The sequence below is a fragment of the Anser brachyrhynchus genome, assembly GCF_964034855.1.
Source record: "Anser brachyrhynchus genome assembly, chromosome: 2".
Lineage (NCBI taxonomy): Eukaryota > Metazoa > Chordata > Aves > Anseriformes > Anatidae > Anser > Anser brachyrhynchus.
The window spans coordinates 152,347,171-152,371,403 of NC_137695.1; the positions used below are offsets into that span (position 1 = coordinate 152,347,171).

General features: G+C 37.5%; 1 protein-coding gene across 2 annotated transcripts in view; it reads right to left on the minus strand.

The window, feature by feature from the left end:
* The window catches only part of ADCY8 (adenylate cyclase 8), a 127,904-nt gene that overhangs the window by 77,096 nt on the left and 26,575 nt on the right, over positions 1–24,233 (minus strand). For both annotated transcript variants that reach the window (XM_080580712.1, XM_080580711.1), the window contains exons 2-3: positions 22,131–22,280; positions 109–239 (exon numbers count right to left, since the gene is read on the minus strand). In XM_080580712.1, coding sequence (XP_080436838.1) covers positions 109–239; positions 22,131–22,280 — 281 coding nt within the window. The remainder of the gene's footprint in view (positions 1–108; positions 240–22,130; positions 22,281–24,233) is intronic.

The window sequence follows — 24,233 nt, forward strand, 5'->3', positions numbered from 1 at the left end:
CCATTAATTTTCTAATTTATTAATGGATAAAACAACGTAAGAACTCTCAAACAAGAGACGTTTAGCAGCAGCTAAGACCTTAAATATTAGAGAGGCTCCACCACTCACCTGACATTCTCATAGCGATGAATGTAGATCTTATGAAACTGGTGTTGCAAATGTTCATCTTCTACATTGGTCATATCATTTATCATTTCCAGAACTACAAACCGTGGTAAGACAGAAAGTACCAGCCGTTCCTAAAAAAAAGAGGAAACCCAAATGTTAGGCCCATTAGTATCATACTGAATTAATACTTCACAGGAACTGTTTGAGCTCTGTGTTATTAGAATAGCTAGGTAATTGGCAATTTCAGATGTGATTCTCCCTTCTAAAAATTTGTGATAATTCGCACTAATAACCTGAGTCTAGAACAAGGACCCTTCCCACAAATTCTTTCCTTGAATGTTTTAAGCTTACCTGTTGATTATTTAAGTATCCATTCTAGTCATTATGTCCATTACAAGCTTCTCAGTAAACATTAGTTACAGACATATCAAGCACTGCATTTTAGCACTGGTAGCTGGATTAACAGGTATAGGCCAAAGGAATTTGAATGTCCTCCAAAGCAAGTAGGATCAAATTCTCATTGTTGCTTATTTATCAGAAATTCCAGACTGTATGTTTTGCATTCATAAACTGTATAATTATTAATAAAGCTAGAGATCAATCTGGAACAAGACATATCTAGAGGAACCTTACTACCATTCACCTAATGAAAAGGACAACATTTAAGCAATGTTTAATTCTATTGTCAGAGCTTAAAAACAGGGATAATATAAACTAATGCATACATAGGAAATGTTTTATGGGACAGATTTAGCAATAAAATGTTTTTTATGTTAATCAGGTTACAATAGTTAAAGAGAACTACACAGCCACAACAGCTGCCTTCAACTATGTAGCATTCAGTGCATTTAGTGGCTGGAGTACCTACAAAAGCATCCAGTGTCACTGGCAGAATTTGTTTTATACATCCATGCCTATACATTTCACCAGAGCAATCTTCATTCAGTTTAAAGAGAAATGGAAGAAAGTGTTTGCAAGTTATGGAGCATATATACACATGATACAATGCATTGAAAAGATGAAGACTTGAGTGAACTGCTGTGTGACATCTTGATCTGTATGAAAAATATATAAGACCACAAGGAAAAGGCGAAAAGACATGGAGGGCCCAGTGCAAGCTTGGGTTTATACTGGAGAGTACAGCTCTTTCACATTTCCATTTTCAGATTGTATCACACAGCTAAAACTCTGTTCTATTTCAGGAGTTGGAAATCTTTACTGGAGATTCTCAAATATCACAAACAAAACCCCAAAGTTTACAAAAAAAATTTGAGTGGTTTAAAAATCTACATCTCATTTCAGAGATGCAATGTGGGTAAAAGACAAAAACATTCATGAAAATTCTCTTTTTGATGTCAGCAGGATTAAATGTCATGAATGAAATGTAGCAGTAGATGAAACATCTGAAATAAAATAAAATAAAATAAAATAAAATAAAATAAAATAAAATAAAATAAAATAAAATAAAATAAAATAAAATAAAAAAATGAAATGAAATGAAATGAAATAAAACAAAATAAAACAAAACAAAACAAAATAAAATAAAATAAAATAAAATAAAATAAAATAAAATAAAATAAAATAAAATAAAATAAACAAAACAAAATAAAATAAAATAAATGAAGGAATCCATCCCCAGCATTTTTAGGAGGCAAGACTGATTCTAACTTTTATATTTTGTAGTGAAAAGCATGAAGAATTCCCACTCTAAGTAGTTTTAATAGCTAGTAAATAATCCTCAGCTACAATGATAACACATTGTGGATAAACACCTTCATTTGTCTAGATGGTAACCCCAGCTGAAGTGGACTGTACTTTTACTCAAGAAGGCAAAGCACGCATTGCTAATAGCTTCACTTGGAGCAGAGGTGCATAATGTTCCCCTTAGAGACAGCAGATTTCTTCTGGGCTCCTGTCTGCATAACATGCCAGTGCATAAGATGAGAGAACAGGGACTCTGTTATTCTTTAATCCACCTGTTCTGCAAAACTTCACTAAACCAGGGTTACCTCTAGGAAGGGGGAAAAAAAATGATGAGAGTTAGGGATAACTAATACAGAGCAGGCAGTGAGCTACCATGCAGTGAGCTCACCCTTTATTCTGTCAAACACCTTTTATTCTGGTAAAAAGCCCAGGTTGCACAATTGCCTCAATTACCCCATGTTGCCATATAGATAGTACTAATTTTAGCACAGCTACATTGTTTTGATTTTTTTCTGCCTTTCAGACCTGTGAATTTCGCTATCTTCCCCTCCACTTCTGATGTGTAAAAACCGCATGTTTCTTGTGACAACAAGAAGCATACCAGTCCCTCAGGAGGTCCTTTCCACTCCTGCAAGCCTAAGTTTTCACAGAAATGTCTGGCCCTGAGGTAGTTCCACTTTCAAGCAAATATCTCATGGTCTCTTAAGATAGTGTGTTTGGGAACAACAGCTGATTATCTTCCAAGAACCAGAAATATTTTTGATATTTCGTGTCCTTCAGCCTCCTATAACAGAAGGTATTTAGGCTATATGTTCTCTTATTCCTTCACTATTATAATACTTTTCTCAATATGGCCATATAATAAATCCACCCTTTGAATAAATCATATCAGTCTTTCAGAGAGCCATATGATTAAAGTGTTCAATGAATTCCTCTGAAGATACTTTCATAATAACATAAAATCTTTTCACTGTACCAAAAAAAAAAAAAAAAAGAAAGAAAAAATCTACCTTATCTTTGTAGGAATTAAATAGAAATCCTGTTTAGTATTGAAATGTTTATGAAATGTATGTTAACAAAACATTTTTAAAAGGCCACTTTTTAACAGATGTGGGGCTAAAAATGAGGAACATGCTTCTTTTCACATCAGGAAAAACTTACGCTGCTTGTTCGTATACACTTAAGAGGGTATCAGGCAATGGCTTGACAACATTATTTAAAACAAAGGAGAGTTCACTTGACATGTGTTCACTAAGCCAAGATAAATGTGCCCAGCACATCTGATACCCTAAAATTCATGCAACTCATTATGGTAAGTTAAATGTTTTTGGCTGCATGTAAGATCTGGCAATGACCCATTAAAACAGAGGTTAATTAGTATGCCTCCACTTCAGTCCTCCTCTATTAATACTGCATCATGTGAAGAGCTCTTGTCAGGATGCTGATTCGAAGCATACATATACCTCATTGTCACTATTCTGTATTACCTCTGTCATGCTGTGGAAAAATACTAAAAGAAAATAACACATAAGGGTTTGTGCATTCATGTGTGTGACAGTTATGAGACAATCCAGCCACAAGTCAAGCAAGTATCCAATACTGAAATAGTCAAAGCTCAGTTAGCCTAAATCCCACAAAGCAAAAGCAGAGACTAGAAGAATGAAGAACTGCCCAATGTAGGAGATCAGGTTTGAGACCAGCTAAGGAACCTTAAGGTGCACAAGCCCATGGGACCTGATGAGATACATCTGTGGGTACTGAGGGAACTGGTGGATGAAGTTGCTAAGTGACTGTCTATCATATCTGAGAAGTCGTGGCAGTCTGGTGAAGTTTGCACTGACTGGAAGAAGGGAAACGTAACCCCTATTTTAAAAAAAAGATAAAGGAAGACCTGGAGAACTACAGGCAAGTCAGTCTCGCCTCTGTGCCTGATACAATCATGGAACAGATCCTCCTGGAAACTGTCCTAAGGCACATGGAAAATAAGGAGGTGATAGGTGTCAGTCAACATGGCTTCACTATGGGCAAATCATGACTGATAAACTCAGTGTCCTTCTACGATGGGGTTACAACTTTAGTGGACAAGGGAAGAGCAACTGACATCATCTACTGGGACTTGTGCAAAATATTTGACACTTTCCCACATGATATCCCTATCTCTAAATTGCAGAGACATGGATCAGATGTATGGACCACTCCGTGGGTAAGGAATTGTCTGGATGGTCATGCTCAAAGTGTTACAGTCAATGGCTCAATGTCCAGGTGGAGATCAGTAACAAGCAGTGTTCGTCGGGAGTCAGTATTGGGACTGGTGCTGTTTAACATTTTTGTTCGTGACTTGGACAGTGGGATTGAGTGCACCCTCAGCAAGTTTGCTGATGACACCAAACTGTGTGGGGCAGTTGATGCAATGGAAGGAAGGGAAGCCATCCAGATGGACCTTGACAAGCTTGAGAGGTGGGCCTGTGCGAACCTCATAAGGTTCAACAAGGGCAAGTGCAAGGTCCTGCATCTGGGTTAGGGCAATCCAAACACAAATACAGGCTGGGCAGAGAATAGATTGAGAGCAGCTCTGAGGAGAAGGACTTGGGGGTATTGGTTGATTAGAAGCTCAACATGAGCTGGCAATGTGCACTTGCAGCCCAGAAAGTCAACCGTATCCTGGTCTGCATCAAAAGAAGCATCACAAGCAGTTTGAGGGAGGTGTTTCTCTGTCTCTACTCTGCTGTCATGAGACCCAACCCAGAGTAGTGCATTCAGCTCTGGGGACCCTAGTATAAGAAGGACATGAACTCAGAACGAGCCCAGAGGAGGGCCATGAGGATGATCAAAGGGCTGGAACACCTCTCCTATGAAGAGAGGCTGAGGAAGTTGAGTTTGTTTGGCCTGGAGAAAAGAAGGCCTTGGGGAGACCTTATAGTGGCTTTCCAGTATCTAAAGGGGGCCTACAGGAAATCTGGGGAGGAACTTTTTGTCAGGGAGTATAGTGATAGGACAAGGAGTAATGTATTTAAACTAAAAAAGGATAGATTTAGATTAGACATTAGGAAAAGGTTCTTTACTCAGAGAGAGGTGAGGCATTGGCACAGGTTGCCCAGAGAAGCTGTGGATGCCCCATCCCTGGAGGTGTTCAAGGCCAGTCTGGATGGGGCTTTGGGCAACCTGATTTAGTGGGAGGTGTCCCTGCCCATGACAGGGGGGTTGAAATTAGATGACCTTTAAGATTGTTTCCAACCCAAACCACTCTGTTTCTATGTTTCTGTGGAAGGACAGAATATTCTTGTACAGGCATCAAAATTGTCCTTTGCTGTTCTGATCTGCTCTTAAATAACATTAGACTGACAATGTGGTGGGGATATTGAATGAGGTGCCTTCCAAAAATTGGACAGAGAGAGAGAGATTCTAGGGTCTAGATCAAGTTCATCCTTTCTTTTCTTAAAGCTGATGATAATATTTTATGGTCTAGAATGTGTACCTTCTTTACAGGATTTTCGCACCACTTTTCTTCAATCTAACTGTTAAAAAAGCTCTTCAGTTATCCCGGAATATGCTTGTCGGGTCACCATTCCCTTCATATACGGAACCTTGCCATCTAACTCCTCTTCAAACTAGTTAAATATTATTATTCCCTTTTCAGAGATTCTGATACTGTGGCACAGAACAATGCAAGAAATAAGTGGAGGTTGTATATAAAAGAATAGTAAAGACCACAGAGAAGAAAATTGAAAAAAAAAAAAAAGATAGTCTTCTGTACTGTATTACTTGAAAGACTAAAAGGTCCTCAACATTTCTACTCAAGTCTCTCCTAGAAGGCATTTTCGGGGAGAGATGGAAAGACATGAATAGTAATAATAATAAAAAAATCTCTTTTTCAGAGAAAGACCTAATAAGGAAATGTCATGAACTCCAAGGTGAAAAAACTACATTATCTAGCTCTGCTGAAAGCTTGCTAGTTGAACAATTGCGTAAGTGGAGACAATTCAAAGGTGAGCAGCAGTAGTGGTACGTGGTTTGAAAAGGGACAGAGATATATTTGTTCAAAAGAAATGACATCATGTAAGAAGATAGCAGCAAAGGCATGTTACAAAAGAACTAACGATCTATTATCCTATTAACTATTCATGACATAGGTCAACTCTAGTCTTTTAGGTGGAGTGGTCACATTTTAAAGTAAATAAAGAAATGAATAAATAAATAATGAAAATAATGTTTAACCCAAAGAGTAACCAAGTAAAAGAGACATACCAGCAGAAACCACTAAATATAATAAACGTTATAATTCACGTCTGGATTCAAACAACTGAACTTTGATGAATACAGGGATGCTTCAGATTCCATTATATCCGGTGAGTCTGCAGAGTTACTCAACGGATCAGATATAAATCTACTTTGGTGTCTCTGTAGGTTTCTCTGGGCTCCATTGTCTGTATTGACTAGATCTCAGGTGACTGTAGTGGGAACTCAGGGATGTAAAGCTCATGTAGTCAGTGAGCTTAGGAGGTGCCCAAATCTGGAGCTGATTCCTACTCTATCCACTTCTTCAGGAAAATTTAGGAATAGCGAAGTAAATACTTTAGTGATAAAGGAAGATAACTTCATGAGTCACACGTCAATTTAAAGTCCCAAGATTGTAACAGTCACACTTCCTCTAATGCCCACTTCTTGTTTCATGCAACTGTAATAGTCATTTTTTATTGAACAACTTCCCTGCGGTCTGTGCACAGTGATACCTGTGTCCCTCATCGGGGGGTATCAACCATACTTTCAATGACACAAGTGTAGCTGGGCACATTCACAGCAAAGTGGGACAAGTCCCTGATGAGTAAATAACCACTGTAAGAACCGTTTTTAGGACAGTCAATTAACCAGCACAAGAGGTCTCAAGTCTTGTGAATAAAAACAGAACTGGAGACCTTTCCACTGGAGCTGATCAAAGGGAACAAAATACCAACAGGCACAAAATATCAACAAGCAATCTGGTGCCTGCAGGGGGTTGTCAATTGGAAGACCAAACTCCCCAAGGTTTTCCTGCAGAATATAGAACGACATCACCCCAGCAGGGTCTAATGTCTGCATAAGCTCCCAGTACCAGCTCTCCTTAGGTGGTAAAGGCCAAAGGCTGAAATTTTGTGTATACTATCCTGGAATTTCCGTTGTTTCTCAAAATCTTTATCAGTGTTGGCTTCACTCAGGGATGAAAAGCACTATTTGAAGGATAGTTCAAGTTTCGTTCTTCCTCCTCTACATGTACTTTCAGATGAATGAACCCATAGATATTTGTGGGTGGAAGTATTTTGATTTGGGTATGACTTGCTTTTGGCTATCCCCAATGCAGTTTTGTAAAAATGGAATGGACATACCTAAAAAACGTTAAATATGGCAGAGATTCTAAAGAAAACATTCCACATTTTCCATCCTGATTTTTTAGGAACCATTTTGCCAGAACTGTCAAGCTTGGTCTTAACAATATTTGTAATTAATACCATGGATGCACTATATTCTTAATCGCTGAACTTAACAGAATGAGGAAAGTGCTGTTCAGAGCAATGTTTTTAGCCTTTCTGGAATGCATAAGCTTTTGTTACATTTAAGGAAAGAAGATAAAATGGTATTGTTTTCTACTGAAAAGGCGACACTGTTCAGAATAAATGTAATTACTGGAGATGCCACTCTAGAAAATGGGAATTAATGCTTTTCATTATGATGAACAGCTCTAAAGAGAAATTCCTTCCTTCTTAGTGCACAATGGAAAGTCTATTTGCAGCTTTTCTTTCTTGTGTGTTATCAAGACAATAGCAAGTAATTAAAAAATATGTAAAGAACTGCAATAACTAATACGTTCAGACTCACGGGGTTATGAGGTTGCCTATTAGGTTTTTCTACTTATTGCTGTAATATGTGATATGAGCTATCTCAACTTTATTTTATTGGAATTCAGGCAGTTACCATTCCCACTTATCCCATCCTTGGTTGCATATTCCATTCAGGCATCTGCTGTTCTCAGAGAGAAAGAAGGCCAGATCACAGAGGAGGTTTTGGAGACTTTTGGTTTTTGTTGTTTCCAGTTACTCTTTTATGAAACAATACAATCTAGGGTCTCATCCAAACTGATAACCCAGTGTTCATAAGAGTCATGACTTTTTATAATGGTGCCTAATTAGTTGTTAACTGAGAAGTATTATGAAGTTTGTGGTGACATGAGAAGGAAGAAGCTTCTTCCACAACCTTCTTGTAAGAACATTTTATCCATTTGTTTCCTCAATAACATTGCCCAGAACAGCATGAGACAGTATAATGTAGCACATGCTAGAGGGAAAGATTGCAAGATACTGCTGTTCCTTTGCTTTTTTTGGGGAGGAATGGTTGGAAGATAAAAGTACCTGAAGCCACATTACAAAATCCTGGCAGACCTTGATTAAAAGTTTATTGTCAGGTGTCAAAGGAGGCTCCTTTCTCACCGAACATGTAAGGATATTGCAATCTTAATGCCTGCTTGCCCTATGCAACCTGAGCCATAGAATTCTGGTTCTAGGGCTTCCAGTTTGTATTTTCATGTCTTTCCAATATCATTTTGGACTCTTAAAAACTTAGCTTATCTTGTATCATGCTGGGAGGTGGTGGAAATACTTCCTGCTGAGAGATTTTTTTGGAACGGTCCCCGTTACTTCAGCTGCTGTATCTTTTAATTGAAAAATAGTATTCCTCCATAAAATACTTAGAAAAAAAATAAAAGTATTTTTAAAAGTAAAATTATTAATCTTGAACCTAAGTGCAGCCAATGTTTACTCTGCGTGGTACTGGCTCAATGGTCAGCTCACCATAAGGTCACACACACAGAACTAGCCTGCATAGGAGTGGAGGGGAACACATCTGGAACTAAGAGCTGCAGGGAGCAAGTTTACATTCCTTGACATCAGCAACCACCTATTAGATCTACTTGGCTATATCACAAAATGATCTCCTGACACTGCTTTTTCATCTGAGCTATCTTTTAACTTAAGCAGTAGAAAATACAGGTGCTGAATTCAGTATATATATACTGCAGTGGTTAATAAGCTCAGATCCTCTGGATCCTAACATGATTTTCTTAGATGAAGAGCATGTTAGACATATTCCAAGGGGAAAACCAATCATGTAACAAAGACATACTTAGAAAAGCAGGCGTTACAAACCAACATGTATTACTATGCTGTCTTGTTGACATGAAACTTTATAAGCGATACTGTCCAGCGCTGCAGTAATCCAAACACATACTCAGTACATTGCAAGGCAAATTTTATGGCTTTGTAATTGTTTTTCTAAATCTCATGTTTTTTGTTTGTTTGTTTTGTTTTGTTTTGTTTTTCTTCTTCTTCTGTGTTAGGTGATTCTAGAGAGGTAAAATATCCAGAATAAAAATATTTATATGGAAATATGACAAATAACAAAAGTATTGTACTGTAATCTAACATGTTAGTTTCCATAAATTCCAGTTAGTCTGGACAGGAAAGTCAAAGGCATACCTTAAGAACAGAAGAAAGAAACATATTCTGCAGATGGATTCCATAATGGCATAATCTTAAACTATTCCTTGTTTTACATGAATAAAATGGGAGAGTAAAATGGCTGCTACAAGTCAATTTTGTTCTAAAAGATCAGGTTGGCCCCATCTGACTTTAATGTCTGTAGTTCTATGTCCTGGTGCACTTTCACTTTTCTAGGGCTGTTTTGACTTTGCTGCTGTTGAATCATCATGTAATCCTTCTGCACTATTTGTACTTTCTATTTATTTAGATTTTTTTTTCCCATTTTGTTACTTTATTTGCCATTTCAGAAATTACTAGACCACTTCAACAAAATATACTTTTCTCAACAGTATAAGTTAATGCAGATAATGACATGGGAGATGTCAGAAAGCAAGCTCACATGCCATTTATTCTCGGCTTTATATGACTAAATCTCTGCAGAACAAAGAGATGAAAAAGAGCTAGGATGACATTCTGGTCAAAACAAGGAACCCAAACAATGTCTCTTGTGAGAGACTTACAAGACCCCAATCTTAAACAGCACAAGCTAGATAAAACTTCTCCTGGGAAGTTTCAGGAGGTGGAACAATGGTCACTTTGTGAAAATCAAATCCTTTTTAATAGACTTGTAGTTGGGTACTTAAATACTGATGATGTGAAAGATGTTCAACCTATTCATAAACCCTAATCCAAAATTTTTATCTTACCTTAAATGATCTTAACAATTGCATCAGTGACTTGCCTCTGGCTAGCTTAGAATTAATACTGCTCATTTACAAAGAATTTAAAACTATTATTAGGACATCAGAATCCCTATTAATTATGATGATTACAAGGACTTTTGAAAGACTCCTGTAGTCATTCCAGGGTATTAAGGAAAGTTAGTGTAAAGTTCTGATCCTGAACAAGAAATAAAAATGACCTTAAAACAGGTAAGTCTATTTACAGCTCAGGAAAGGTGCTAGCCTGATGAGTTTGGAGCCTGGAATTCTTTATTTAAGCAGAGATGACTGCAATGCAAACCAGATGGCAGAAGTGTCTCATCACTGTAGGGGGCTTAAACTATTTCATTCCCCTTACTCGTTTTACCTTTGTTCACTTCCTTGAGGCAGTCAGCATGGGTCATGAGCCAGTGGTAGCTGTGATAATGGCTTTTTTTTTTCTTTTTTTTTTTCCCCTTTCTTCCTTTATTAGACACCTATTTCCTTAGCAAGGAGCTGAGAAAACAGAAGTCAGAGGCCACCAAATACTGATCAGTGAGCTATGAGTCCCATTTACTATTGATGAACAAAGTAATTGAACAGCTTTAGAGATTTAAAAGAAAAAGAAAAAAAAAAAGCTTTCAAAAGTAGTTTTATCACTAGTGAATCCAAAAGAGATGGGAAGCAGTTTTATTCCTCACCAATATTTTCTAAGGAAAACTTCTGTGCCTGAAGTCCTGCCACTCTTCAGGGTTATTTTTTCCCTCTATAAATTGTACTTTAGTGTCTGATTCTGAACTCTGTAGCGTTGATTGTAAATCTCATTACTCTATTTGTGTCCATGTGACTAGTCCAGATTTACAAGTAATGGAAGAGAAGGCAAAGCATGATTTTTATCTTGATTTTGCCTTACAATTCTACTTGAAAGCAAAATCTGGGTCTTGCACTCTGAGGATAAGAAACAAACATCACCAGCAAATTTCTTGAGTGTGGACAAGCAGAATGTGAAGGAACAACACCTAAAGTTTGACATGCAAAATGTGTTTTCTACTGAAAGTGGAAGTGACCAGATGGGGTATTTTGAGACATGAAGATGTAGAGAATGAATGTGTTGGTCCTGTAATGTGTTCCCTGGAACCAACAGAAGCATAATCAGAGAATCACAGAAATGTAGGGGTTGGAAGGGACCTCGAAAGATCATCGGGTCCAACACCCCTGCCAAAGAAGGTTCCCTAGAGCAGGTTGCCCAGGTAGGCATCCAGACAGGCCTTGAATATCTCCAGAGAAGGAGACTCCACAACCTTCATGGGCAGCCTGTTCCAGTGCTCTGTCACCCTCACTGTGAAGAATTTCTTTCACATGTTGGTGCAGAACTTCCTGTGACCCATTTTGTGGCCATTGTCCCTTGTCCTGTCCCCACAAACCACTGAAAAGAAGTTGTCTATATTCCTCCATCTCCCACACGTAAGATATTTGTAAACATAAGATTCCTTCTCAGTCTTATCTTCTCAAGTCTGAATAAGTGTGTATGATTTTATTATTTATTTTATTTTATTTTATTTTATTTTATTTTATTTTATTTTATTTTATTTTATTTTATTTTATTTTATTTTATTTTATTTTATTTTATTTTATTTTATTTTATTTTATTATTTTATTTTATTTTATTTTATTTTATTTTATATAAGGAATAAAAATCTGTTAAGGGACCTAGGTCAGCTTCTGAATCACAATATGAATTAAGAACAACAATATAAAGTCTGCATATCCCTTCAGCCGTTGGATTACCCCCTAAGTTTTTATACCAAGTATGACCCTCTAAATACCAAAAGAGCAATTCCAAGAACAAATTTCTATTGAGATCAGGGATCTTTAGAGAAAGGCACCTCTATTAAAAAAAAGTCTGAAGAACTGGGAAACCTTTCTGAGCATCTCACATTCAACACTCTGAGCTTCCTATACAGAAGAAAACTGGCTTAAATGTAATGTCTAACCAGAGGTTTCCCCAGAATTTTTAATTGCAAGGTTGTTGTTTACTCTCTGAAAATAAAAGCTCAATTACTGTGATCACAATTTTTATTTATGAAGCATTTAAAACTAGTTTAAAACTCATGTGACCTCTAAACTTCAGATTATTGTTTTTCAAACCAAATCTGAACTTTATCCTCATAACAGTTTAGACGGACTTTTATATTCTTAGCACCAATATCAGAGAAGATGACTTTATAGTGTTTAACCCTCTTAAAGTGTCCTTTCCAATCTCAGCCCAATCTGTTCTGACTTTAAAGGTTGCAAAGTACTGATGGTTGATTAAAATCTAGATCTGTAAGAGCCTGATAAAACATGTAAGCTTCTTTAAACAAACAAACAAACACAGAATTCATCAGTCTGCAGAGGGCCCGTTAAAGCTATGGGAAATAGAGACTGTTGCAGAGGCAAGTGCGAAATAGTCCTCAGGAAGCAGAGGTAGAAGGGAAACAAATGGTCAGACAGAACAATTTTCTAATGGAGAAGAGATTTAGACAAAATTAATGTTGTTCCACAGAGAACAGGAAAGACTAAATAGGCTGGCAGCAGACTTCTGGAGACTAAGGGATGTGCTCTCCTTCTTCTGTCCTAAAAGCCGCATATGAACAGGAGGAAGTTGAGTTCCTATCCAGAAACCAACCCTCTGCTTGCCTAGTCAAATGGTCCATTAGAATGTTTGAGTTCAAATCCTTCACAGAAATCACATGAAATAATAACCAAGCTGTTTTAATTTTCAAACTGAGCTTTAATTGAATTTGTGGAATACTCTCTGAGAAAGAGATCAGCTATAATGTAGTTTGCCAGTAAAGCAGTGGTAGGACTTACAGGGAAGAGAAGTCTGCTAGGGTATTTTTATAAGGGACTCTTCTTTTTAGATCATTTAATGAATAAAATTTTCTTCTTATTATTCCCCATAAATCTGACAAAATTGAGAATTATGCCCGCAGAAGCCTGTCTTAACCCCAGCTTGACTGGAAGCATCCCCAGAAGTGTGGTGGATCAAGTATGATGCCAGCTTGGACCTTCTCTCCTGAGTAATCCTTGTAAGACAAAAGGCAGACAGTGGTTGTTCCCCCAGTCACCCTCCGTCTTAATTGCTCCTTCTTCCAACCTTCAGGTCAGTCTCTGACAGTATGCCAGACACCCAAGAAGCCATAAATAATGCTTAGGAAGACATTGAGAAGGCGTTTTATTTTCATATAAAAGGACTTTGTTTTGGTGAAATTTCAGAAGATGCCTGAAGAGAAAGGAGTCTGCTTTGTAAAGAACATATTGGAGAGGGATGCAAAAAATCAGATGAAGAGACTATTGCATTGTGGTTCTAGAACCTTTTAGCACAGGGTAACTTCACTGTAGGCAACAATGTAGTGTTAGAGTAGAATAAATCGGTTTATTTGGCTTCTCAGGGGTTAAAAATATGGGTGATTTCTTTCTGATTTTTGTCTTAGTCTCCATTAATAGCTTAGCACAGCTGTGTCAGTGCAGCTTTGCTGGTGAGCTGTCTGCACACCAGGTAGAGAGTTTTCTTTTCATGAATGATGCAGAATCTGCTGCCATGAGAACAAGAAGAAACACCTCACAGGAGGATGAAAGTAAGCGTCACAAAGATATGAACTGATTTCACCTGTCATCTTGAACAACTGCAGAGAAAATTCTTCTTTTATAAAACAGTATCATGTGCTCTAACTCTACCAGAAATTATGCAAATAAAATCTTTCAGAAAGGTAATGTTTTCACAGAATCACAGAACCACAGAATGGCTGAGGTTGGAAGGGACCTCTGAAGATCATCTAGTCCAATCCCCCTGCCAAGCAGGGTCACCTAGGACACACTGAACAGGATGGCATCCATGTGGGTTTTGAATATGTCCAGAGAAGGAGACTCCACGACCTCTCTGGGCAACCTGTTCCACTGCTCTGTCACCCTCACAGTAAAGAAATGTTTCCTCATATTCAGCTGGAACTTCCTGTGCTTCAGTTTGAGACCATTGCTTCCTTTCCCATCACTGGGCACCACAGAAAAGAGTCCGTCCCCATCCTCTTGACACCCTCCGTTCAGGTATTTCTACACTCTGATAAGATCCCCTCTCAGTCTTTCTTCTCCAGGTTAAACAGGCCCAGCTCTCTTAGCCTCTCCTTGTATGAGAGAAGTTCCAGTCCCCTAATCATCTTTGCAGCCCTCCTCTGGACTTGCTCCAGTAATTCCATGTCCCTCTTGTCCTGGGGAGCCCAAAACTGAACACAGCTCTCCAGGCGAGGCTTTACCAGGGATGAATGAAGGGGCAGGATCTGCTGACAACACTCTTCTTAATGCACCACAGGATACCATTGGCTTTCTTGGCCACAGGGGCACATTGCTGACATGCTGACATTGCTGGTCAGCCTGCTGTCCACCAAGACTCTCAGGTCCTTCTCCAAAGGGCTGCTTTCCAACAGGTCATCTCCCAACTTGTACTGGTGCATGAGGTTATTCCTCCCTAGGTGCAGGACCCTGCATTTGTCTTTGTTGAACTTCATGAGGTTCCTCACTGCAAAATTCTCCTGCCTGTCGAGGTCCCTCTGAATGGCAACACAGCCCGCTGGTGTATCAGTCACTCCTCTGAGCTTTGTGTTGTCAGCAAACTTGCTGAAGGTGCACTCTGTCCTGCCTCACTAACCACTTCTCCTTCTATGACCGGGTGACCTGCCTGGTGGATGAGGGAAAAGCTTCTGATGTAGTCTACCTATACTTCAGTAAGGGCTTTGACACGTTCTCCCACAGTATTCTCCTGGAGAGGCTGACAGCCCATGGATCGGACAGGTACAATCTTTGCTGGGTTAAAAACTGGCTGGACAGCTAGGCCCAGAGAGTGGTGGTGAATGGGGTGAAATCCAGCAGGCTACCAGTCACCAGCGGTGTTCCCTAGGGATTAGGGCCCATCCTCTTTAATATCTTTATTGATGACTTGGATGAGGGAATTGAGTGCACCCTCAGTAAGTTTGCAGACAACACCAAGTTGGAGGGAAGTGTCAATCTGCCAGAGGGTAGGAAGGCCCTGCAAAGGGACCTGGACAGGATGGGTTGATGGGCAGAGGCCAATGGGATGAGGTTCAACATGGCTAAGTGCCAGGTCCTGCACTTTGGCCACAACAACCCCATGCAATGCTACAGGCTTAGGGCAAAGTGGCTTGAAAGCTGTGCAGAGGAAAAAGATCTGGGGTACTGATTGGTGCTCACTTGAACATGAGCCGGCAGTGTGCCCAGGTGGCCAAGAAGGCCAACGGCATCCTGGCTTGTATCAGGAATAGTGTAGCCAGCAGGACCAGGGTGGTGATCGTTCCCCTGTACTCTGCTCTGGTGAGGCCACACCTCAAGTACCGTGTTCAGTTTTGGGCCCCTCAGTACCAGAAGGACATCAAGGCCCTGGAGTGTGTCCAGAGAAGGGCTACAAAACTGGTGAAGGGCCTGGAGCACAAGTCCTCTGAGGAGCGGCTGAGGGAACTGGGGTTGTTTAGTCTGGAGAAGAGGAGGCTCAGGGGAGACCTTTTTGCTCTCTACAACTGCCTCAAAAGAGGCTGTGGGGAGCTGGGGGTCAGCCTCTTCTCACAGGTAACTAGTGATAGGACTAGAGGGAATAGCCTCAGGTTGCACCATGGGAGGTTTAGTTTGGAAATGAGGAGACATTTCTTCTCAGAAGGAGCAGTCAGGCATTGGAACGGGTTGTCTAGGCAGGTGGTAGAGTTACTGTCCCTAGGGGTGTTTAAGGAAAGGTTGGACATGGTGCTTAGGGACATGGTTTAGTGGGTGACATTTGTGGTAGGGTGATGGTTGGACCAGGTGGTCTTGAAGGTCTTTACCAACCTTAATGATTCTATGACTGAGATCTTATTAAAAAACCTCTAAGGCTAGAGGTATGTGCTGGAATGAGTTTTAAAGCTATTTAGCAAGTTAACTTCTGTGATGTTCTTGTATCAGTTACAACTCCATTTACATTTTTAGTCATAGGAAATTTTGTTAAGTCAAAATATTCACCTCCTTGCTTAATAGTTGTTTTCAGATAGATATAGCTTGCTGTATGTATGTGTGGTGGAGGAAGAGGTAGACTGTTATCTGAGAAATTATTTATAAATAAACGACTATATATGACGGTTTAAAATGTTAGACAGATTTCAAACAAATTCGAATTGTTGGATAAAGAGCAAGTAAGGACATCATAGAGGCCTTACAAATTCAAATCATTCTAAAGACATCATTTCAACGTATGTGTGGATTTAATACATCATTCATGTGAAATTAGGGATTTTGTTTTGAAGAGAAATAGAAATGAAAATGAAATGTCATGTAGGTTTCTGTTCTTCACTGAGGGCAACTTCATAACATTTTTAAAATGAGGAAAATTATATATTCCTTGTTTTTGAAAGTTTTACAGTAGCTAATTAAGAAAATAAGCTATACTTTCCATTTTCATTGCCTAGGTATAATGAAATCAGAATCACCTGCTGTGCCTTTACAATAAAATCAAGATAAAAAGAAAGACAATGTTTTTGAACTGGTTGTTAACAAAACACTGCAGAGTGTAAACATTTTTGAAATGCAGAGGTACCAAATAAAAATATTGAAACAATTTTTTAAACAGGTGATGGTAAGTGATGATGTCATTGAAGAAGAATTGATTCAACAAAACTGAGAACCTCACATTCCTCATTTATACATAATTACCATGTGGTGAAAACAAAATTGGAGGATATTTTATGGATGCCATTTTTGGCTGTTTGATATAACTATGTATCTTAAACACAAGCAGGTAACTACATTTCATTAGAAAATATTTATATTAATGGTTTAGTCCATAGCTGGTAAACTAAGACTGTTTGTACAACATAATATCTTGTTATCTTTCTGCCTTCTTTATCTTGTTTCTCTAATCCTTCTCTTTCCATGGTATAATTTTTCTGGTAGTCATTGGCGGTGGAGTCTCATTTAACTAAGCCAAGCTGTAAGATGTTTTAAATCTTCACCAAAATTATAATTTTGAAATGAAAATAGAGAAAGAAGTGGACACATATGTTCCCTCAGTTTCACAGAGTGCTGAGATTTCCAAATGGTGTCACACAGATAGTACTGTACAGTTAAGTGCATAAACTTTGTTAGCAATGGCTTCTGGAGTAATTCTCTTTTGTATCCATGGTACAATTCACTTTATTATAATAGTGATTAGATTTAGGAAGCACATTACTGTTGAAACTGCTAATATGTTTTTATTAACAACCTCAATTGCTTAAAAATTCAAAACCAAACCGAAACAAAAACCAGATCTGTAGTGAAGTAGTTAATCTTGAAAATATGACTGAAACTCTGAACTTTCTGAAATACTTCTGAAAAATTTACTGAAAAGTGTTGTTGAGAATAACACCAATTGATGGAGTGATGGGAAAGGAAGGATGGAACAGAAAAGATTTAAATGCTTAATTGTATAGAGTTTTTGAAACATGGAAGCTAGAATTTAAGTCACTTAAGAGCTTTGAAAAAATTCTCTCTTTATGAATCTTTCCTTTCATACAGGACTACACTTCACCCTCTTCCTCCTGTGCAGTAAGTGAATCAACCTGAAAGCTAAACTTGCACCTGAGGATATTTTCTATGAACAATGGGTGAATCAATGGAGTGAATCCAGAATTACAGCTATATGGTTGAGGGCATAATGTGGCACATAGACTTTTCTCCAGAGCAAAATTACTTTGACCATCAAACTGGAAAAAAAACCAAAAACATAGCCATATTGAAACAGAGCCAGGAGTCCATAAGTACTGAAACCCTAAAAAAGAAAGAGATTGCAGGCTGATGGAAAATGACAGTGGGGGAAAAAAATAAAAAATAAAAATCACGTTTGTCAAAATTTCAGCTCAGAGTGCACAAACAAGCAAACAAACAAAAAGCATTATTTCCCCATAGTTGGACAAACTATGATTTTGGTAGTATTAACTTCTATTTTCAATGCAGTCTACAAAAAAAAGATAATGACAAATGAAAGAATGAGACTACTTCCACTGAAAAATAATTCAGCTTCTCAAGATGAAAATCATCGGGAAATACAGAATATCATCTCTTGCTTTCCACCACAAGACAAAAGGTAATATGTTACAAACTTTATATTTGTATTCCAGGAAATCTGCACGTACATTAGGGAATTCTTAAAATTCCATGAAACCCAAGCAGGTCCCTACTGAGCAGTTCTAATTTCTTGTACACCTTCATGTGTATAATAGTACCTCTCTCTTGCCTCTAAAATATAAAGTATAAAATATTTGCCACAAAACTGATGACTTTCCATAACTGAATCTTTTAGGCATTATGTAATGCTCAATAATGATAACAATAGCATTTAGGGTTATTAGAATGACGGATAATTAGAGATGATAAATATAAGGCATATTGAGGGGTAATTTTGAGAGCACAGAAATGATTTTTTAGTTTTCTCAATGTACAGTAATGAACATAAGTATACCTGAAGTATTTATATAAACTTTACAACTGGGGAAAAAAAAAAAAAAAAAAAAAAGGGTCTTCCTATGCAAATACTTATGAAATGGCATACCATTCTTTTTTTTTTTTTCATTTTTTTGACTCATGTTTTTTTCTGCTTAGCTGGTCTTCTGTTTTAAACCAAGTTAGTACAAAACCAGACCATATGGGACTTATCTTGCAACCTGTCATACTTCATATGACATGTCATGTATGACATGTTGGGTGGAAACAAAACTTTAGAGATTTTAATTATGCCACCTATTACCAAAAAAGGAAACAGTACCACTACTGAAAGCCACAAGAAGCTTGACCTTCCTGTAAGAAACCTTAAGTTTAGACAGCTTATGAGAAGCACAGGAGAAATAAATCAAAGTGGAATGGAATTCAGGTTTTCAGTCATATTAAGGATTCTTGCAGTTATGGGAAAACCAGTGTGTAACTTTGAGAACATCTACTTTTGAGGACCTATTGAAAACAATAATTAAGATAGTTCATAACACTTATGTCAAAAGAAAATAGTCTCTTCAAAATGAAAAGAGAATATTTGTTTTCTTATTGTTTCACCTCTTTAGCACATTCCTTATTGAATATTAGCTAAAATTTTATCTATCTAGTTTTTAAGTAGATATATATATACATTTAAAAAGCCCATGCAGTTATTGAATAAGGAGGAAATATTTAATTCATACCTTCTGCTTTTTATTTATTTTTTTCTTATTTTAAAGTTATATTGTGATTCCTGGAATTATTATCTGGAAGAAATGTACAAATAACTATACTTTTATTTACTTACCACATTTTTAGCTCCTTATCCATATCTGTAGAAAATTTCATGAGCCACATCACAGCTATTGGCCTGTGCACTCTCCCCACCCCCACTCCTATATCACATATGTTCACTGGAAAGCCATAGAATGAATTTATTAAACTTCATCAGGATTTAATCCTTTCTAAAATGTACATGTACAGGTAATATAATTTTTATAGTCATGTGTTAGAAGAACTACAGATCCCCTGTATCATGAAATAAATATGTCTGGAAGATAAAAAAAAAAGTACTAGCAGTCTTTGGATTACTGCCCATGGATACTGATCAAGTGAGCATGATCAAGCTGCTCAAAAAAAGCAGCCACCCAATGTGTGACATTGACAGTCATCTTAAAGAAGACGTTAAAAAATTGCTTAAATGAGCCACTATTTCAGAATCAAAGGGAAAAAACAGAAATCTGAGGGAAAAAGTCTGTCCATTCCTCAAGAAATTTGAATATTTCATTATTGTTGTTGTCCCAAATACAAATGGGGATATTTTGTATATAAAATACATACATGTGTATGTATATTATCTGTAACATATATACGTGTATATATATTGCATATTATACAATATTTTCAGGATGAAAATTAGGAGAAATTTCTTCTCAGAAAGAGTGGTTAGGCATTGGAATGAGTTACCCAGGGAGGTGGTGGTGTCACCGTCCCTGGGGATGTTTAAGGAAAGGTTGAATGTGTTACTTAGGAACATGGTTTAGTGCGTAACATTGATAGTAGGGGGGTAGTTCGATCAGGTGATTTTGGAGGTATTTTCCAACTTTAATGATTCTATGGTTTTATGATTCTATATACATTTAAAATGTATCAATATAATATATGTACTTTTCAGCTTTTCATTTGCATTACTATATAAAGCATAATATAGAATATGGAATATACAGTATAAATACATTAAATTACGAAATACACAAAATATATTTATATAGAGATGTGCATAATAAAACGTTCCAACAGAGTTATTGAAAATATATCAAAATGTTTTGTTCCTAATTTTGGGGTTAGTTTATCATTAAATTGAGTTTTAGAAGATCTCTTTGATTTAGTGTCCAGATGTCTGTGTTTTCTGTTTTTGGTGTTGTCCTTGGCCAGACTATATTTTCTCTTATGCATTTCCAGTCATATGATGCCTATAGCACACTACTTTGTTTGGTTATAGGTGAGTCTCAACCACGGTAAAGTGACTGTAGGAAGTTCTGCCCTCAGAGAAGAACTCAGCCCCAAAATCTTGCAAGACACTGGGCCAAGAAAAAATGCACAGTCCAGCACTGATTAGAAGCAAATATTTCAGATTCAACCCCTACTTTCACCCACACTGAAAGAAACCTGTGTGTGTGTGTGTGTTTGTTTTTAAAACCCTTTGAAATGGAAGTATCTTGTCTTCATTTTCCTAATAGGAAATAACATTTCAACAAAATTGAATTTCTCAGGAAAAAATATTTTCTTCATAGAAATTTCATTTTCCCTGAGAAAATAAAATAATTCTAATGGAAAATCCTCAGAATCATCTGGAGCAGGGGAATTTTCTGGTGGTGTTTTCTAAATAATTTTACAATGAACTCTAGGAAACAATGATGAAAGTAAACCTTACACAATGTTAATTTACAAAAGATTAGACAAGAAGAGAGATTAAAAAAGAAAAAGCCCACAAAATCCATAAGCCACAAAAATGTAGTCCTAGTCCTGCCGTTAAAATGAGAACAGAGCATCCTAGAGAGAATCCAGCTCTCCCTCAAAGCCTTCCTAGTCAGCAACAGCTGGAGAGACTTTCTGGTATAAATAACTGGCATCACCCTGCACAGGCATTGCTTCAGTTCTCATGTAAAGTCTAAAACATGACATTTTCCTAGATATATTAATGAGAGCATAGTTTAATGTATTAAATAAAATTGCAAAGCAATACACACATCCATACAGGAGGACAACATGAATTCTTTTGAGAAAGAAAGAGCAGTGTAACACAATATATTTTGTATATATTTTGGCTGTATTTTGATCTCAATGTGAGTTCTAAAATAGCATGTGAACCTTCTTCTGATATTTCAGTGGGAATGCAAAATATGCATAACACTACATATAATTTCTGCTGCCTTGTTACAAATTAATATGTAGCGAACTTCCTTTTAATGGATGCCTCAGTTCTATTTTGGAAATGATGATGTACCTAAGAACAATTGCATCAGCTTTGACAAAATGTTCACCTAGTCAAGTATGCTACTGCACACAGTGACCAAAAGGAAATCTGAGAAGAGCTTCAGAACAGAGAAAACATATAGTGATACTTCCCTGCTGTGGCATCACAGCTCCAAAAACTGATCTGTGAGCCAAAGGTGATGTTTTAGGATTTTCTCTGCCCAGGCAGAGTTTTCTTCCATGAACTTAGTTCAACTGATATGAACTTTTCGTATCCAAAACATGCTGAAACATCTAGTTTTGCAGTTTAATCCCACTTGTGTAAAGAAAAGTTTTTTTAACACCTGTGGGCTATTGCTTCGCATGATGGCCCCTTCTTCTTGTGGGGTGAAATGACAATAAACAGCCATTCACTATTCGCCTGGTTTCTCAAAGAAAATCTTTAAAATGTCGTGTCAGATTGATACACAACAGCAAAATAACAGCAATCATCTCACTTAACCTGCACAAATCAGGTGACATCACACTGGAATCAGGAAGGTTACAAATGAGCCAGCAGCCTGGTCTTGTTCAATTATCAATTCCAGTTAATACAAAAATAAGAATGTTTCTCCAATACCTGGCGCTGGTTTTCTGTCTCAAGCCTCAGTCTGGCTTCTACACATCTTCTGGTCTCCAAGAAGGCTTGACGTTGTGCTCTGTCTGATAGGTAGCTAATGAAGATTCCTGCGGTGTTCATACACATAAATAACACTGCTTGAGCCGCTATCTGCAATGAACAACAAGCAGGATTTTATCAGGCAACAGAAAAAAAAATCTGTTTAAAAAAAATAGAAGGAGAGAGAATGACTGCTCTGCAGTCATGTTGGCTGTAAAACTAAATGGTTAGTAAAGTTTGCATAGAAGAATCCCCTGGATCTTAATTAAAGGCATCAAACATATAAAATTCTCTCTGCCTCGAGGAAGAAATATATAGTATTTGGGGGCATTAAACTCTAGTTGAACCACAAATGATGTTTCCAAGAACTGACTCACAGGGCTATAGTCAAAAATGATTACAAACATAATTAACAATTTGTTTGTGCACTGCCTTTTCTGTAGAAGCAACTTTGTGATTTGTTTCATGGTTTAGTTTGAGAACAAAGCCATATTAAGGAAAACAAAGAGTGTCATTTAACTAAGAATTACTATCAGTAATAATAGTTATTCTGTTATTATTGACCAAATTAAATAAATTCATTTTCAGCTGATGCCAAAGCACAAGCTTGCACAATCTGAATCCTGAACCATCCAACAAGGTAAGCTGAAAGCATAACCAAATGCTTCCATAGCCTGTGCCTGTGTACACAAACCTTTTCTTCACTGATGCCTATGTAAAATCTACAGTCATTCCTTGTAGAAGGTGCTGGTGTAGTAGGGGTTATTTTTTGTTGTTGTTGTTTTGTTTTGTTTTGTAAAATCCATGCAGTTGTTGAATAAGAAGAAAATATTTTGTTCATGGTCTAGAAGTTGTATTTTTGTAGTGTTATCTTATAATCACTTGCTCTGAAATCCATATTGCTTCTTCCAATAGAAAACATTTAGCAAAACTCCCTAATCTCATTGTGATGCTGTGCCTAAGGATTGCAAGTCTCGTTCCTCACATTCATGTCGGTTACAGAAGTGAGATTTGATATCAGACTAAATGCATTTGGCAGAAACTTCAGCTTTATGCATTCCTATATTTCTGAATCTGGAGCATTGTTCTAGGATAGTACAGGGAATTCATTTACAATTTATATGCCTTGATTAAATAAGAATGCGTATCCTGGCTCCAGCTGAAGTTCTGTTTAACCTTTGCCAATAATAGATGTCTAGGCAAAGCTTTTGAGAAACAGGGCTTGTTTAGCATGATCTTCGCATCTTCCTAGCTTCCAGGATCCTGTGGTTTACAGCACCTTTGAGCTGGAGGTGGCATACTCCATCCATCTGCTCAACAGCCCCCGGTAGATCTACCATGTGCATTTTTCTCTGATATCTTTCTGAAGCTAATTATACCTTTGGCCCTTATGGCATCTGATGACAAAGATTTCTACAATTTAATTAGGCACTTTGTGATAAATATGCTTCCTTTATTTTTCTTTAATTTGCAGCCCTATCATTTCTTTGAGTGCCACATCATGTTTATAATACGAGAAACAGCAACTAATCATTCCCAATTCATCTTCCTTTCAACTTACCTGATTTTACTGACTTATATCATACCTCCTCTCAGCCTTTCCTTTAAAAAAGGGAGGAATTCAAGACTATTTAGCCTCACTGTGTTTGTCACAATTCCACCTCTCTACTGCTTTTTCCCTTTCTTCCACCTTACCCTGTTTGTCTGGAGATAATGTGCCTGAGACCAGCCAGTTTCCACTCAACACTTTCCACCTTTGCTCCACTATAAAACAGAAAATACAGTAATTCAACCCATGAGATAACTCCTTTCTGCCACAGGCTGCTAGTAAGTGTATGGCAGGTTGACATGAGATAAGACCAGTTTTGATTGCATTGTTCAGCACGACTGAAGTCAGCTGTGGGTGGCTGGAGAAGACAACATTTCATATCCTTTTGACCAGCCTGAAGATAATCTGTGCACACACACTAGGAAAGCTAGGGTTTAGGGTGACAAAAACAAACAAACAAGCAGAAGTCTAGTGTCAGGGCATTCTTGTTTACTTGCAAATTCAATTGTAACATC